We start from the raw sequence: 17,638 nt of genomic DNA, 5'->3' as shown, positions 1-17,638 counted from the left end.
ATCCAGTTCAGAGAGATAGGACTCCTCCCTCTCTGGCCACTTGAGCCTAAATAAGACCTGGGGTTTCCTCTTCCCTCCCATTCATGCTTATGGCAGGAAGAATGAAGCATGAAGATTCCTCTGAGACAGAAGGGCTAGGAGATGCAGCCCTCCGAGGGAGGCCTGGGGGGAGGCATTCAGAGGAAAGGGCTGGGCGTGCTGGGGACTCTGGCTGCACTGATGAAGCGCTGCTGGACTGGCCTCCTCCTGGGCCACGGCACAGCCGTCTCCTGGCCAGCAGTTCCGCCAGTTCCACAGCTGGGCCAAGCCACCGAGCAGTCTGCACTCCTCCTGGGCTGCCTCCTTCCCACAGCCCCCTGCTCTGCGGGGGACAGCAGGAAGAACAGCAGCTCCAGGTCCTTCCCACTCTCCAGGCCGAGGGTCCAGCTGATGCTCCCACACTGCCCTCAGCGGGGCTGTGCCCACCCCCTGCCCACCCCTCCAGGGCCCTCCAGGAAGCAGAGGCCAGACTCAGGGGGAAACAGGAACACATTGTCCTTTATTTGTGTTTCTCAGAATACTGTACAAAGGGAGTAAAAATTCTATTCACACTTTGCTTAGAAAGATTTTGAGGTGAAAGTTCCCTATGATACATGGGGTGGGGGTAGGGGACCAAGAGGCAGAAAACAGAGCCAGCGACTTCCCCTCAGCCCTCAGGGTCCTGGGAGGGGGCCGGGCACCCACACCTTTCAGAAGTGGCACAGACCAGACTCAGATTGGGGAAGGAGAAGGCGAGTGGCTCCTCTCTGACTGAGCTCAGGCTCCAGTCCCAGCTCTCTTCCCCCGAGGGTGAGGCGACAGCGCCTCAGGCCAGGCCTGGCTCCTCTCACAGCCCTGCAGCAGCAGGCACCGGCAGGGCCCTGCAGCCCACCAACCCCTCTGGGGTGGCCCCAAAGCCCCACACGCGCATGGTGCCCAAAAGGCCCTGCCCCCGGCCCGTGTACACGTGGAGGCTGGGAGGCGAGGGGCTGCCACAGGGCCCATCGTCCCTGTCCCCCCACACCCTCACCACTGCAGAAGGCCCTGCCCCCGGCCCGTGTACACGTGGAGGCTGGGAGGCGAGGGGCTGCAGCAGGGCCCCATCGTCCCTGTCCCCCCACACCCTCACCACTGCAGAAGGCCCTGCCCCCGGCCCGTGTACACGTGGAGGCTGGGAGGCGAGGGGCTGCCGCAGGGCCCCATCGTCCCTGTCCCCCCACACCCTCACCACTGCAGAAGGCCGTGCCCTACTGGACCTGCGCTCACGACCACTGGCAGGCCTTGCATACCCTCACGGCAGCTCAGGAGCTTCGAACCCACAGCGGCCACCCTTCCTACTACCAACACCTGGCCTGGTTCATGTGGGCACATGAACTCTCCAAGCCTGCTTCCCTCCCTGACCACAGCCCAAAGGATGAGGTTGGGTCTAGCTTCTGTCCCCACCCTCCCTCCCTCACACCAGTCTGCTGCCCAGGGAGCCCCATCAGCGCTCCATCTTCCGCTCCATCTTCCACTCGTCCAGCCTCCACCAGGGCAGGATGGCGGCAGCCCCGGCCCCGCCCCTCGGGGACTAGGCCACCCACACCCAGCCCTCTCCTTCCCCTCCCCACTTCCACCCCCTACCCAGGGTGGGCTGTAGGGGAGCTGCCAAAGCAGGAGACTCCGAGTCAACGCTTCTCTCCTCAGAGGGGCGAGGCACCACAGAGCACCTGCTTTCACACACACAAGCGCACACTGAGGGGGGTCCTAAATGATCCGGAACTAAAGAAACAATCGAGAAGCTGTACCGTCCCCTCGCAGGGGTTAAAGTGCTTTAGCGGTATGAGGACGAGCAAATGAGCCGGGGGGGGGGGTTCCCTGGCCTCTTGTCCCAAACTCACGGGTCTGTGTTCAGCCTGGGAGCCCGGCCCATTCCATGACCACCCCCATGGAGTCTCTATCCAAAAAGAAAAAGAAAAAGATCAAAAAAATCAGAAGGGTCAGAGCCTGGGGTGGGGAGGGCTGAGGAGGAGGTCCCACCCCAACCCCACTACAAGCTACTTCAAGTTGGCTACTGGGGGAAGTGAAGGGGAACGCAGGCCCAGAGGCTCCACCCCGGCTCTGGCAGTGCCCAGGGCTCCTTCCGTCTTCAGCATCGCGGCACAGGCTTCCAGCCCTCCCTGCCGCCGGGGCAAGGAGAGGAGCTGCACCTCAGTACTTATTGATTCCAAAAATCCGGACTCCGTGGAGCTGCGGCAGCTTGGGGATGAGCACGCTCATCAAAGACACAGTGTTGAGGATGAAATGGATCTGGTCGTACTTGGTGTAGAAGCTGGTGAGAAAGTACCTGGTGGGAAAGGTCAGGGAGAGGTGTAAGACTCTGTCTGGACGACCCCTTCCTCCCTCACTCCCTGGGTGGGCAGAGGCAGATCCCTGACAGCTGAGAAGTTACGAGAAAGGGCCTCAGGACAGAAACAGGATAGCAACACCTCCCCTGAGAAAGAAAGCCCCCCAACCCAGCCCCCTTGCATAGTTATCTCAGGCCTGTGGGCCCACCTCACTGGCAGGGAAAAAGTCCCAGGTGAGGAAAGACAATGCCGAGATGCACGAGGCCTGAGCCCAGTATATGACCAGAAATACTCCTACTTCTCTTCCTTTCCTCATCCTTAAGCCAAGAGCCGAACTAGAGAGGCTTGTAGGCTTGGTGGGGCCCCAGCGCCTCCTCTACCCCAAGGCACTCACAGCACAATGGGTGTGATGGTCAAGAACTTCCGAGATGCTGTGAACTGAACGCCGTAGTCCATCTGCTCCCAGTGGGTCAGCAACCTTGCCTTGCCCTGGTCCGGGGTCTCAAAGGGGGTCCCCTTCACCGTGTGTAGGAAGATGTACATGCCCTAGAGGGAGTGGCCTTCATTAGAGGACACAAAAGGCAAGAGGCCTCCAGCTCAGCTTCCCCACCACAGTCTCAGAAGTGGGCCGGGGGATCTGGAGCCTCCCCCTATGGGCAGGGGTTTGTGGGCTAGGGATCAGGATGCAGGAACCTGGCAGAACCAGAGTGAGAGGGCAGGCCTGACGTGAGGAGGCACACGGGAGGAGGGGGCAAAGAACCACCCTCCAGCCCCACGGCAGCCCCCCTGCGCCAGCTGGGAGGGGGCAAGCTGATGAGAAGGCCTGAGGCCCCTGCTTGCCCACCAAGAGTACAAGGTGGCAAGCAGGTGGTGATGGAGAAGAGAGAGGCAAGAGTCAAAGGTGATCTGAGCTCCTAATGTGGGAAAGGGTATTTCGGCACCAGGCTAGGCACCTGGGTCCTGGGGACTCTTTGGGACCTTCAGTTCAGCTCTCAGTGGCCCCTCTTCCACGTCCACAAGCTATCCCATCCTGGAGATGTGGACAGATCTGCAGATTTCAGACCTCTTATCGGAGTGCACAGGGCTAGAACCCAGAAGGGCGAGTGGGGCAGAAACAAGAGCTTGGTCTGGACTCTGGTGACAGTTGTTGTCAGCAGGTCACCCTGACTTCTGGCCTATGTCTGGGGGTTCCTTCCACTCCTCAGCTCTGCCAAAGAGCAGCCCACACGGCCGGGGCGGGCGGCAGGCGGGCCCTCACCATGTTGTGGATGAGGTTGGTGAGGGTCCAGACCACGGGGACGCTCACGAAGGGGATGCTGAGCAGCACGACGTGGAGGAGCCCGATGGCCAGCACGTAGGAGAGCCAGATGCCGCGGCTGTTCATCACCCGAGTGTTCGGGTTCACCTCGCTGTGTGCCGTGCCCACGTTCATCCTGCTGCCCCTCTCCTGCCGCTCTTCTGCAAACAAGCAGCACAGGTGAGACAGGTCACACCACTTTCCCTGCCCCCTCACACCCTCCGAATCTTACTGGAGGGAGGCTCTGCTCTCCCCAAGAACTCCAGGCAGTTCTGCTGTTTCATTCACAAACAAGGAGTCCAGAGAAAGTCCACGTGGACTTAACTCTCTTCATTTCCCAATCCTGAGTTAGGATAAACACCACAACATCATCCAATCGGAACAGTTCCCTTCCAGGCAGACTGCCTGGGTGGATAGGTCATCAAGAAGTAGCCAGATCTAAAGCAAAGACACCACTGCCCCTCCATCTCATCCTGCAGAGCTCTCCCACGAGGGCCCTCTTCCCACCAAGCCCAGGGAAGAGGAGAAGAGGCCTGCCCCCTAAGAATTACTCAGCATAAACCCTGCTGAACTGTCTCACTGAGGGCTGACTCGAGACATCTACCTCTTCCCCACTTTCCTCATCGGAAGGAATGAAAGGAGGTGGGGCCTGCAAGGAGAGCAGTGGATGAAATGCTTGGAGGGTCATTGCTTCTACCCATCTCCCGTAATTCTCCAGTCCGGGGTCTCTGCCAATCCAGACCCAGGAGGACTGAGAGGCCAGGAAGGAGGAGGGAGGGAAGAAAACAAAACAAAAGACTAGGGCAAACCTTTGCCCAGACCTGGAAGCCTCCTTCTTGATTACACAAAACTACCCATCCAGATGTTTTATCCATTTGGCGGCAACTCAGGCTAACCCTTGTGATGCCACCCACTCTGATGCCAACCACCAGGGCCCTTTACCCCACCAGAGGCGAGGACAGAGAACATGGCCAACATCTACAGCTCCCACAGTAGCTGGAACCCACATCAACATACCCCTCCCAGGGTCACAAACCCACACCTGCGACCGCTCTCCTGCCCCCTTACCTCTCTGCCCCGCCCATCCTCGCCTCAGCCTCCTCTCCAGCACTTGTTTCCAGGAGTAAGCAGCATGCTTTCCCTTGCCCAGCTCTGATGGCAGAAGCATGCAGCACAAGTAACCAGAAGGACTGCCCTTGATGCCCAGGAAACAATGCAACCCAGTTGCATTCCTGGATTCAGGTAAGGAAGGGAATGAGCAGTCCCTTGTCCAGAGCTCGGCAGTCCCAGATCCCTGAGGGCCCTGTGACCAGCAGGCGGTGGGAACAGATGGTGCCTTTGTACTGGCTCACCTCCTGAGCTGAGGGAAGGTCCTGCCTCAGAAAGGCCCTATGGTTATCGCCATGGTAACAGCCCCATCTTTCCTGGGGAGACAGAAAAGTGTCCCAGATGGAGGTATCCTGGCAGTGCCCAGAGGCCACCTCCCTCACCCTGCTGCGGTGAACCCCTCAGACTCAGTTGCTGTTTATCTCTGACTAGGATCACAGGCAGGCCTGCGTAGGCGCCAGGATTCTCAGGGATCAGTTCCTTAGTTCCAGGATAATAGGAACAAGTTTCCTCTTCTCAGACAGCTCAAACTTAGAGACCTCAGGGGAAATGTGCCTCACAACACACTTCCTTAACATGCAAACATACCTGAGATGACCCAGAGTACATCCTAGAAGAAGCAATGCTCCTGGGGCCCATCAGCTCAGCCCATTAGGCTGGATAATTGGGCCCAAGAGAAATGCAGGGAACTAGAAAACCAGGACTGGCTCGGTTGTTTACCTTCCCAGGGGCTTGGGGTTTCCGTTACCCTAACACAGTTCCTGGGAACCTACTATGCAAAAGCCCTCCTGGGGAGGAGAGGGGAAGGGAGGGGGGCTGGACAGGAACTGAGGGCTCTGAAGGGCTTACTACTGAGTAAGGAGAAACCATTCCCCAAATCTACCAGAAGCTGCTGCCTCTCCACACTTCTCCCTGACCTAAACCTACAAGATGTAGGAGTAGAGAGAGACCTCTAGCTCTTCCTGGTATTTTGTCCAGGAGCGCCAAGACATTCTTACTGAACCCCAGATCATCAAACACTCCTTTCTGGCTGAAACCGGGCATCCCATGAAGCCTGAGGAGTCTAGGAGGGGCCTACACTTAGGACCTGATACCCTGGGAAGCTTCTTCTTGAGACTGAATACTAACTGTCCTGAGAGCAGAAATCCCAGAAGACCTCCCCCCCACACACACACCCCAAGACAGACCAGATCAATAAACTAAGAGGAAGATTGGCAGCCAGGAAGCACTCTTGAGCCTTTTGTGTGTCTAAGGGTACATTTCACTTCTGTGAGTAAAATAACCAACTTGCCCCTCACCCAGAAGGAGAGACATGGAGAGAAAAAGTTGGCAAAGGTAAAGCAAGTCTACAGCAGCGGAGGCTGAAAAGTTCTGAGGCCAGTTGGCAGGTGGCTGCCTGTGCCAGTCCCTGATGTGGTTTCATAACCTGCCTCAAACCAGAGCCTGCAGCCACTCTGTTCTGTTAACTACTTTCTTGCAGGTAGCTGTTTCCTACTCTTTCTCTCCCTCCCCCCCTCCCCTGACTCCACACACAAATATCCCTGTCCAGCGTGTCTGTCAGATACCTAAGCCAAGGCCACAGTACCTCCCAGGGCAGCTGCCAGGTGAGCGATTTCCCATTCTCTCCTCCAAGTAAGGGCAGCCCTTTAAGCAACAAACCTTTTCCCTTCTGGATGAAAAGCACAAAATATCCAAGCCTGCAATCGGACCCCAATGAGGAGTCCCTGGCAGCACGCCACAATGGCATTTTCATTCTCCCCACCCCTCTAACCGCAGGGCCACAGTAGCAGCTCACCTCTTAGCTCTGGCCCTGCCTCCCGGACTCCGGAGGGCGGTGGAAATGGAAAGAAGGCGAGGACTGAGCGAACCCCTACTAGCCAGGGGAGAAGGTGAAGCGAAGAGGCAGAGTTCTCGCTATTGTTAGGGTTTTCTGAGTGGGATTTCAGACCGAAGGGGGGCCTCCCGCTCCGCTTCCCAGCCTGGGATCTTGCACTCGGCGCCGGGCTGGGTCCAGAGCCTCATTCCCACCTCCACGCGTTCACTCAGCCCTGGAAGCGGCCAAAACATCCCCGAAGCCCAGCCGCTCCCGGTCCCTCATCCCCTACCCGAGCTCGAGCGCTCCCCGCCCCCACGTTCCACCCTCGGCCTCCGCTCCCACTTTCCCCTTTGGGCAACCTGGGTTGATGCACGCCCCCACCTTCGCTCACCCTGCCCTGGTCCCCTTCAGCCTGGGGCACCTCCCCTGCAGCTCCCACCTCCTTTCCCGCCCCACCTCCAGCCCCAGGAGCCTCTCGGTTCGGCCACTCCGAAGCCGCCCATTTGGACTCACCGTGCGGCGCCGGAGGTCTAGGGCCCTTGAGGGCCCGGGAGAGGTGCCCGGGGCTGGGGGCCGCTGCTGCTACAGCAGCAGTAACAAGCCGTGGCGGTAGCCACCCCACTGGCAGCTCCGGCCGAATCAGCGCCCCGCGCCAGCCCCCGCAACGTCACCACCCAGCGCCGGCCTGCCCGATGCCACCTGGGAGTTGTAGTTTCTCCCCCTGCCCGCCTACCCGCCCCAAGGCGCCCTCTGGGACTTGTAGTTACCCCATCCTGCCCTCAACTCCAGGCCCCGGCCTCACAGCGCCCCTCTGACATTTCAATAGGATGTGATACTAAGATAAGGTGGTATTGTTTTGGTGCGTAACAACTGCCTTTGCGTCCGTGCGCGTTTCAAATGCAGTTTACACGTGTTCCATTTTGCAGAAGTTTGCCATAGGTCCCTGCTGGTTCTCAGCCTGGACAAGAACCCAGAATTTGACCAGAGGTCAGAGGGTTTTCCAATTACACCTTGCTGCATCCACCCTGGCCCTTGAGTGGTCTCTCCAGAATCAGACTAGGCCAGCCCTTGGTCCTCCCAGGCCCTCCTGGAAGTGGGGCTTATCTCCATGTTGGTTAGAATGAAATTTGGAGAGCAGAAAACGTGCCTGTGGGCAGTATTTGTCCAGAACCCATCTACTCAGTTACACCTGACTCAAGCTGGCCTGGGCCAGACCACATCCTTGGCCTCCCCCATGTTAAAAGTGAGAAGAGGTTGCATGTCTCAGGAATATTCCATGAAGAATAGTCAGGACCCTGAATTCCAGTCCCAGGTCAGTTTGCACGGCTGTGAGTGGGAGGTCCACCTCTCTGGGCTGCAGTTTCCGGTCTGCGGATTTCCAAGGGCACAGATTTTACCAGACTATAAACTTAGCAGGCACTCCTTTACCGACAGATAACTTGTCTCAATCTAACTCCACACTTGTGAAACCCTAACTCCAAAGTTGTGTGAATACAAAAGAATGTATGTAAAGCACCTGTTGCATTGCAGGAAGCTATTTCTGTAGGAGGTTGAACTAAATGGCTCTTGAGGTCTCCTGAGTCACCAAGAGGGCCTTGTTTGAGTAGTTTCCACTAACCCCGCCCCGCTTCCTTCTAAGTCCACTCAGTGCACAGTAGGGCTGGACTAGCAGGATCAGATGATGTCATGACATGCCAACCTCACGGGCTGTAAACATACACTGAAATGGATGTGAGAAGACAGAAAGAAGGCTGGCCCGGCAGCCGAAGGAGCACTCCACTCACAGCTCAGCCACCCCTCCCCAGAGGAGCACTGCCAGGAAACAGATGTCACAAACCTAGAGTGGGCCCTGGGTGGGCACTGAGCAGATAGATAAAACCACTCAGAGCAGGAAAACAGCCAGCTTCTCAAATATTTCCAGGCCCACTGGCCCAAAAGTGCTCATCCGCCAAGACTGATTACCTCAGAATCTGAAAAAGTTCTTCCTTGTATCCTACAGATGTTCCTCCTGGTTCATTGAGGCCCCTTTCCTTACAGTCAGCCTTCTAAAGTCATAGACAAACAGCTGAGTGTCGTACTTTCCACAGAAACCTCCACAGCCTTGAGGTGGGGAAAAAAAATCTATTTTTTGCAAGTTGAGCCTAATTGAGTCCTTTGACTTCTCTCTGGAATTCTTCCATCCTTCATCAAGTTGATGGAGCTGTTTGGATCTTTCCCAGTTTCTTCACGTCTCTGTGAAGTTCACTGACCCAGACTGGACCCGTATCTCAAATAAGCTTCTGACTAATGCATAAGCTAACGGAAAGATTACTGGACGCGCCATGCCCTATTAATAACTCCTGTTATCAAGGGTTTGTTTTTTTTTTCCACAATGAAAATGAACAGAGTTCTGACTCACTCAAGGTTTGTGGTAAATTGTGGATCACTTTCTGCTTTAGGTAGTCCGAGTCCTTGTCATCAGCCTTTTCCTTCCCTCACTCTCTGCTTTCATAATTACCAGGTCTTCCCCAAACATCCTTGAGTCATGGATAGGCCTAAGTACTGTTCAGAATGAGTGACAGTAGTCTTATGTGGTTCTGGTGGATGTCCAACCTCTCAGACATACAATTGTTCATATGTGCCAAGAGGCTGAAATATTGTTCAGGCCTCGAAGCCATGACTGCATTTCTGGAAGTGTATTTTAAGGAAGTGCATCACATGTATATGTGAAGACGTTCATTTCAGCATTTTTTTTTTTTTAAATAAGAGGTGGGGAGGCAGAGACAGACTCCTGCATGCTCACAGACCCGGATCCACTGGCAAGCTTTGCCTGCCTGGGTCCCTGTTCTGTTGCTCAGCAACTGAGCTATTTTAGCGCCTGAGGTGAGGCCATGGAGCCATCCTCAGCGCCTGGGGCCAACTTTGCTCAAACCATTCAGAGCCATGGCTGCGGGAGGGGAAGAGAGAGAAAGAGAAATAGAGAGAGGGGGGAGGGATGGAGAAGCAGATGGTCACTTCTCCTGTGTGCACTGACCAAGAATCGAACCTGGGACTTCCACATGCCAGGCTGAAACTCTACTGCTGAGCCAACAGGCCAGGGCCCATTCTAGCATTATTTATAATAGTGAAAAATCAAAAGCAACCTAAAGGCCCAAGAAAAATACTATGGTATAGTCATTGGATGGAATAGTATGAGGCCATATATACTGTTCACAAAAAATAGGGGATATTTTATTGCTCTGTATTCATTTTAAAATATCCCCTAATTTTTGTAAGCAGTGTAGTAAATGGTCATGAAAATCATGTGGCAATGTGGGAAATGCTAGGTTATATGAAAAGATCAGAGGGAAAAAATAGCACAAGCACTCCCCTGGGCTGCAGCCAGCAAAATCTAAAAAAAGGAAGACTTGGACAAACACCCAATTCCCTTAACAAATAAGCGAGGAGAAAAAAAGAAGAGGGAGAGACTTGTAGATTAAAATAAATAAAGCAATCTATTTGGATCCTGATTTAAACACAGCAACATTTAAAAAATTATTTTACTAAATTATCAGGGAAATTGAAACACTGACTATTCAAATTAATATTAAATCATTATAATTTTAAGGTATGACATGGTATTGTGGTAATTTTTTTAATTAAAAATACTCCTGGCTCTGGCCAGTTAGCTCAGTGGATTAAGAGCATCATCCCAAAACAACTAGGTTGCAGGTTCGATCCTTGGTCAGAGTATACACGAGAAGCAACCAAAGAACATACAACAAAGTGGAACAACAAATGAATGCTTCTGTTCCCATTCCCCTTTCTCCCTTTCTCTCTCTGTCTCTATTAAATAAACAAATAAAAATTAAGCTCTGGCCAGATAGCTCTGTTGGTTGGAGTGTGGCCCTGGAACTCAGAGGTTCTTGGTTCGATTCTCTGATTCCCTTGTTGGGGCACGTAAAGGAGCAGCTTAATGTTCCTCTCTCTCTCTCTCTCTCTCTCTCTCTCTCTCCTTGCCTCTCTCTCAAAAAAAATCCTCTTTATCTTTTGGAGATATATACTAAAATATATGTGGATGAAATAACATGATGGCTAGATTTGCTTCAAAATAATCTGAACCAACGACGTGGGGGAATAAAAGAAAAAATATGGTCCATGAGGTGATGATTATTAAAACTGGGAGATGGGCCTGACCAGGCGGTGGCACAGTGGCTAGAGCGTTGGACTGGGATGCGGAAGGACCCAGGTTTGAGACCCCGAGGTCGCCAGCTTGAGCACAGGCTCATTTGGCTTGAACAAAAAGCTCACCAGCTTGGACCGAAGGTCACTGGCTTGAGCAAGGGGTTACACAGTCTGCTGAAGGCCCGTGGTCACAATGAAAAACTAATGATTGATGCTTCTCATCTCTCTTTGTTCCTGTCTGTCTGTCCTTATCTATCCCTCTCTCTGACTTTCTCTTTGTCCCTGTTAAAAAAAAAACAAAAAAAAAAAAACCTGGAAGATGGAATGTGAGATTGCTTATATTATTAGTTATATTATTTTTCCTACATTTTTATGCTTAAAATTTTCCCTAATAAGTTTTTGTATGCCTCATACGCATTAACAATTATGAATTTAAAAAATAAAGTGCTTGGTGAGATCCTGGCACCAAACTGCCAGAGTTCAACTCCCAGCTCTTGTAGTTACCAGCTGTTTGCCCTAAGGTGAAGTCACTGAACCTCTCTGTGCCAGGTTACCTCCTTTCCAAATGGAGAAAATGAAATGAGTCAACAAAAGTGAAGCACTTAATTTCTGGCATATAGTAGGTGCTCTGTCTGTGTGACCTTGGATTAACTCATTCCAAATTTAAATGATATCTGAACATCTACTTTACTAGGCTATGGAAATTCAACAAAATAAAAAGATGTTAGGATGGAGGGATCTGGGGTGATCTTTTTCATTCTCCAGTTTTAAACCTTGTGTAATGTGAGAGTATTAGCTTTAGATTTTTCGTTTTGTTTTTTGTGGGTTTTTTTGTATTTTTCTGAAGCTGGAAACGGGAAGGCAGTCAGACAGACTTCCGCATGCGCCCCACCAGGATCCACCCGGCACGCCCACCAGGGGGCGATGCTCTGCCCATCTGGGGCGTTGCTCTGTTGAAACCAGGGCCATTCTAGTGCCTGAGGCAGAGGCCATAGAGCCATCCTCAGTGCCCGGGCCCTCTTTGCTCCAATGGAGCCTTGGCTGCCGGAGGGGAAGAGAGAGATGGAGAGGAAGGAGAGGGGGAGGGGTGGAGAAGCAGATGGGCGCCTCTCCTGTGTGCCCTGGCTGGGAATCGAACCTGGGACTCCTGCACTCCAGGCCGACGCTCTACCACTGAGCCAACCGGCCAGGGCCTAGCTTTAGATTTTTTATGAAATGTATTTGTGTTTTGAAAACAGAGGGAACTGCCTTCACAGGCTCTAGCTGCCCTTTGCACGTGCCTCCGTCCCTCCCGCTGAGGCGGCTGCGTTCCCCAGCCTTGGGGTGTTTCCATCTGGCGGGGTGGCCACGCCTCTGCTTGCCATAGAGAACACCCGTGTGGGCAGAGATAGCAAACATGGGCGGGAGATAAACTGGGAACACATTCCAGGCTGATGGCAGCGGTGGGAAGTGAGGAGGTGGGGTGTAAGAAACGGAGCCCCTTCCCTTGACCTCTGGAAGAAAGAATGGTACCCCTCCACTCTTACTACGCCCTCCTACTCCCCCCACCGGTTTTCTCGCGCTCCCCTCTGCCCCTTGTTCCTTCCGGGGGGGGGGGGGGGGAGCTGCTGAGGTCACTCCCAGAGCCAATGCACAGGAGAAAAAAGAACTTTATTTTGTTGGCAGTTGTGCTTTTGCTTGGGGGCAGGGGCACCAAAGCACGTGTGGCAGAGAGGGAGAGGGGACCGTGATGCTGAGCAGACAAGCGCTGAGTGAAAGCTACTGAGCTGGTGGGAAACCGGAGAGGTGCGGGGCTGGCAGCGTTGCCAGCCGGCACTCCATCTACTCCCTTCTCCCAGCCTGTGGTTGGCTATTTTGGGCTGCAGAGGGAAAGGGCTGAGTTGGCCAGGGCCTCCAGGGCCAGCGCTGAAGCCTGAGAACCAGACCTCCCCCTGGGGATGGAGAGCAGGGCTCTTCTTTAGGAAGCCCGCAATCTGCATTCTTTTTGATATGGATAATTGATATTTCTCCCATGGGGGGAAAAAGGCAGTTTAGAAACCTTACTATTACAGATCAAAGGGGTAAGGCATATAAAAACAGCAGCTTTCAGAAAAGATCCCTGGTGCCCTTCTGGTGGTGTTACTACCCGGAGTAGAGCCTGCCTCTCTAGGAATTCTGGGTGGCCCCAGCAGGACGTCTTCCCCTGCCTGAGCCAGCTCCTCCTTCAGTAACAACTACGGCAACCATAGTTAGTGTTTGCTGTGTTCCAGGTACTGAGCTTTACATGTATAAACCCTATTAATCTTTCAGACAGCCCTGTGAAGTAGGTGTTTTTATTATCCTCACTTTACAAATGAGAAAACTGCAGTACAGAGAGTTTAAGTATTTTGCTCACGGTCACACAGCTAAGAAGTAGCATTTCTCCCCAAAACTCATTCCTGGCGGCTCTCCTGTCCCGTGTGTCCTGTACCTTTCCATAGATGCTTTAAAAAACTTCTCTCCTGCCTGATCAGGTGGTGGCGCAGTGGATAGAGCATCGGCCTGGGACGCTGAGGACCCAGGTTCGAAACCCTGAGGTCACTGGCTTGAGCGCAGGGTCGCTGGCTAGCGCAGGGTCGCTGGCTTGAGCATGGGGTCATAGACATGACTCCAAAGTCGCTGGCTTGAAGCCCAAGGTTGCTGGCTTGATCCCAAGGTCAATGGCTTGAGCAAGGGGTCATTGGCTAAGCTGGAGCCCCACCCCCACCCCCCAGTCAAGGCACATACAAGAAAGCAATCAATGAACAACTAAAGTGTTGCAACTACAAGTTGATGCTTTGCATCTCTCTCCTTTCTTGTCTGTCTCTCTCTTTCTTAAAAAAAAGAAAAAAAAAAGAAAAAGAAAAGACTTCTCTTCTGCCTGAAGGTGCTGTATTTAAGTTCTCTACTATGCATCCACTTTCCCTGACAGGGCACTTGCTCCATGTCTTACTCACAGTTGCATTTCCTGCACACAGTGGATTCTCAGTAAATGTTAGCTAAACAAGGGTACTCACCCACACACCCCAGATACAGCCCCACTGAGCCGCCCCACTCTCAGAACACACCTTGCTCTTTCTGCTCTCGTCTCAGAGAAGCTTTCCCCAACTGTCCAGGCAGAGTCCACTGTTTGATCCTCCCTGCTCCTCTGACCCCTGCTGACACCTCAGCTAGAGCCTCCCCTAGGCTATCAGGTGGGCGTACTTGTGCACAGGTCTATCTTCCCCCTTGTCTGGGGGATGATTTACTTCTCTCTGCATCCCTAATGCCTAAAAGGCCCAGGAAGTATGCAGTGAACAACTGAGAGAGTACATCCAAGAATGGAAGCATGAGGTATATATATATACGCTTTGCAGTTTTCCAGAAGGAGCAAGAATAACAGAGGCCTTTGCTGCCCTCCTGCCTAAATGCCCAGGCACTGGCATTAGGCGCATCCTTGGCGGACATGATAGGTAGAGTAGCTAACCCTCCTCCTTTCCTTTCAATTATCCTCCCCTGTCCAGACTGGACCTGGGAGCTTCCAACATCGGACAGGCAGGGGCCTGGAGGCCTGCTGAATTTCTTTCTTCGAAGTCACCCCTTTGTGGCAAGGAATTACTGCCCTTGAAGGGAGAAGCTGTGATTCAGTCCACCAGCATGGGGACTTGAGGGACCCCCTTTCCTGGGCCCTGAACTTGGGAGCTAGGCCCTGCTATGCCTCCCTGACCTACCATCATACACTCATTGAACATCAGGCTGCAAGGGATCTCAGAGACCATGAGGCCCAAGGAACCAAAGGCCCAAGGGGATTTGGGGAAGGGTGTACCCCGTGGCACGCATCTCTGATGTCTTGAGTCTGGTGCATGAGATTTCATAACATCCCACAGGCCATGGCAAAGAAGAGAACACCCAATTCATGGGGGCTTCAGTCCCACAGCATAGCTTCCAATAGTCCTACCCGGCCTATTGTTGTAATTGGTCTTTCTTCCACCAATACATACTTCACACAGCCAGCAAAGTGATCCAAATACCAAAGCTAATTTTAAAACCCTTCCATTCATCAGCTAATAAACCAAATCCCAATTCTTCCATGGTATACAAGGCCACAAGGATCTGGTCCCCTTCCAGTTTAACTGTTGCCTTTGCCACCACCCCTTCCACTCTACAAGAAGCCAAGGTTTCTTGCGCTCCCGTGCTCTCAGACATACTCTACTCTTCCAGCTGATGAACCCAGCCTAAAGGACCCAGCTCAAATGTCACTCCTTGGCAAAGCCTTCTCTGTTATTCTGGAAAAGTTCATCTTAGCGGATAAGAATGATCTCATCTGAAAGCAACAGAAAACATGAGCAAAGATTCTGACCCCAGAGTGCTATTACAGTCACCCAAGGGGGTTTTAAAAGTCCACCCCAAGAAACATGCCAAATTAATTTAATCAGAATCTCTGTGGTAGACCCAGATATTGGTAGTTTGCAAATCCTTCCATATTCTAATTGCAGCCAAGTGGAGCAGCACGGAAGCAGGGTTTATGTTGAAAGAGCCCAGAGGCAGGTGGGGCTGGAGTCGGTTGAGTGGTTCAGTGATATCCAGCCCAATGTCTTCATGGTGTTCTTGACCTTTCCTTTCTGTTTTATTGCCCCGTGCTCACAGATAGCTATAGTTGACCCTTCGTGTCCAAAGCAGGGAGAAATCTGTAGGGAGAAGAGAAGGGCCCGGCGCATCTTCTTTTATGAATGAATCAAAGACTGTGCCAGAAACCTCTTCAGCAGACTTCCATTTAGATATTATTGTCAGAATTGGGACACCTTCAGCTGCAACGGTGGCTGGGAAAAATGAGCCACAGGATCGCTAATAAGCTGAAAGGACCAATCAGGATCTGTCATGAGGGACTGAGTACATTGCTACCCCCAAATCAGTGTGTGTCACCAAGGTAAGGAATGGAAACTGAAGGGTGACAGAATAGGCCATCCCAAAACATGCCACTTAGGCATAAGGATTATATTGAGCTAAAGACACATTTAAAAGTGACAGACACCAGAAGGGCATTCCTATCTCCTATTTTCTTCCAGAAAACAGGACATGCCTGGGCCGATAGTTCAGTTGTTTCAAGTGTTGTCCTGATATGTAAAGACTGCTGGTTCGATCCTCGGTCAGGATACCTACAGGAACAGATTGATGTTTCTGTCTCTCTCTCTCTTCCTTCCTCTCTCTCCAAAATCAATAAACACATTTTGAAAAGACAACAGGAGACAGAAACTGCCACGTGAAAGATGTTCTCCCTGTACTGGGAGAAAAGACACATTCTCCAATGGGGAGTCAAAGCTGAGAGACCTTGTTAAAATAATTCTAATCTTCCTCTATCCTCCTCATATATTTTAGCTACTTTTCCACAATTGCCTCTTTTTATTCAGCCTAAGCCAAAAGTATTTATGTGTTGCCACTTCTTTGGGTCTTCATTTCCTTATGAGGGCTCCCATGTCACATAAAATTTATATATAAATAGGTATGCTTTTCACCTGCTAATCTGCCTTGTGCCAGTTTAATTCTCAGGCCTAGCTGAAAAGCCCTAAAAGGGTAGGGGTAAACTGTTGCCTCCCTACAATACCAAGTGACAGGCAGCACATCCTGCCACCGTTACTTACTCTCTCTGAGCTTCAGAGCTTCTGTACACGTGTCAGGTACAGCGGAGATCACACCAGGGCTTTGTGGAGACACGTCTCCACCTGAGACAGGCAGTTCTCAACTCAGGCTGCACATTAGAAATAAGGGAGAGCTTCTGAAAAATACTAGTACCTAGACCTTATTCATAGAGATTTTAATTTAATTGTTCCAGGTGAAGCCCAGGCATAACTAAATTTTGAAAACCCCAAGTGATTCTAATATGCAGGCTGGGTTAACCACAGCTATAGATCCAGGACCTTAAGAACAGTGTCTGTATCCCCTTCGACAAGCACAGTGCTTGAAACATGGGGCTCGTAGGATATCCTCACTGAATGAATGAATGAATGAATGAATGGCAGAGAAGAATTTCTGTTGCAATCTTGTCAACCCTCAGCCTGTACTGTGCACCACCCTAAGTGTGGTTCCTCCTTCCTCCGAGGTCTCCCTTTTCTCTCTGCACTGTTCTTAGCCATCCTCAGTTAAACACATCTGTATTCCAGATGGCCTCTCCTACGTGCACAGACCACTGCTTCTCCTGCAGCTGCTGTGCTGGGCACCTCGGTCCCACTCTTTCCTGGCAGCCACTTTAGTCTGAAGGGGAGGCAAACCTCTCCATCAACAGCCAGGCTCAACTCTTGTGCCTTAGCTGATCTCTGCCCACCCCAACCCCCCGCCACACCCAGGGTGATCTAGGGGAAGTGGGAGGGCTAGCATTTCACACGCTTTCTGTTCCACATGCAGCTACAATCCCGAAATGGACACTGAAGTGTACTGCTCACAGAAATTAGGGGATATTTCAAAATTAATATGAAGGGATAAAATATCCCCTAATTTTTGTGAGCAGTGTATTTATTCAATAGCACAGTAGCTCACAGACAAAGCAACTCACAGACAAATGTTTGCTTCTCCTGCCCAAGTATAGAAAATGTGTCTTACCTGATTTCTTGGGCAAATATGAGTGTGAGAAATGCCCTATTGATGTCACAAGAATGAGTCAGTGGCCAATACATCCCCAGAGGATGACATCATCCGGTATCCTACCATCTGAACCTGGCCCCCATTATACTTCTGAAACTGCTTATTCAAAGGTCACCGACACAGGGCCAGCTTCGTGGGCATGTGACCTGTGCTCAGAAGGGCCCTGCGCTTGTTTTTACCATTTTTACCATCCACTGTCGCTACCTTGATTCTTACAACCGTCTCTGCACCAGGGGCTCCACACTTTCATTTTGCACTGGGCCCTGCCACTGTGTCTGATCCTGATCATCCATAGTCTCTTACAAAATCTAGCAAGAT

The 17,638-nt window shown here is 52.0% G+C and overlaps 1 protein-coding gene and 1 long non-coding RNA gene across 4 annotated transcripts; one reads left to right on the top strand and one right to left on the bottom strand.

Annotated features, from left to right (window-relative positions):
• Positions 1 to 517: 517 nt before the first annotated feature.
• Positions 518 to 7,213, bottom strand: ORMDL3 (ORMDL sphingolipid biosynthesis regulator 3). 3 transcript variants are annotated; one of them, XM_066263720.1, is made up of 4 exons: positions 7,079 to 7,213; positions 3,604 to 3,803; positions 2,740 to 2,891; positions 518 to 2,344 (listed from the first exon to the last, which is right to left on the bottom strand). In XM_066263720.1, the coding sequence occupies exons 2-4, from the start codon at positions 3,775 to 3,777 to the stop codon at positions 2,209 to 2,211; spliced, it is 462 nt and encodes a 153-aa protein (XP_066119817.1). In that variant the 5' UTR covers positions 3,778 to 3,803; positions 7,079 to 7,213; the 3' UTR covers positions 518 to 2,208. The 3 variants fall into 3 exon arrangements, with proteins under 3 accessions (XP_066119817.1, XP_066119818.1, XP_066119816.1); XM_066263721.1 differs by lacking the exon at positions 7,079 to 7,213 and adding an exon at positions 6,545 to 6,619; XM_066263719.1 differs by lacking the exon at positions 7,079 to 7,213 and adding an exon at positions 3,875 to 3,961.
• Positions 4,048 to 8,338, top strand: LOC136327018 (uncharacterized). Its single transcript, XR_010729545.1, has 3 exons — positions 4,048 to 4,884; positions 6,526 to 6,638; positions 8,205 to 8,338. It is a non-coding gene; the product is annotated as an uncharacterized lncRNA (long non-coding RNA).
• Positions 8,339 to 17,638: the final 9,300 nt, after the last annotated feature.

This window comes from Saccopteryx bilineata, chromosome 2 (assembly GCF_036850765.1).
Source record: "Saccopteryx bilineata isolate mSacBil1 chromosome 2, mSacBil1_pri_phased_curated, whole genome shotgun sequence".
Taxonomy (NCBI): domain Eukaryota; kingdom Metazoa; phylum Chordata; class Mammalia; order Chiroptera; family Emballonuridae; genus Saccopteryx; species Saccopteryx bilineata.
Note: the sequence above shows the minus strand (reverse complement) of the source record. Positions and strands in the feature narration are given on the sequence as shown.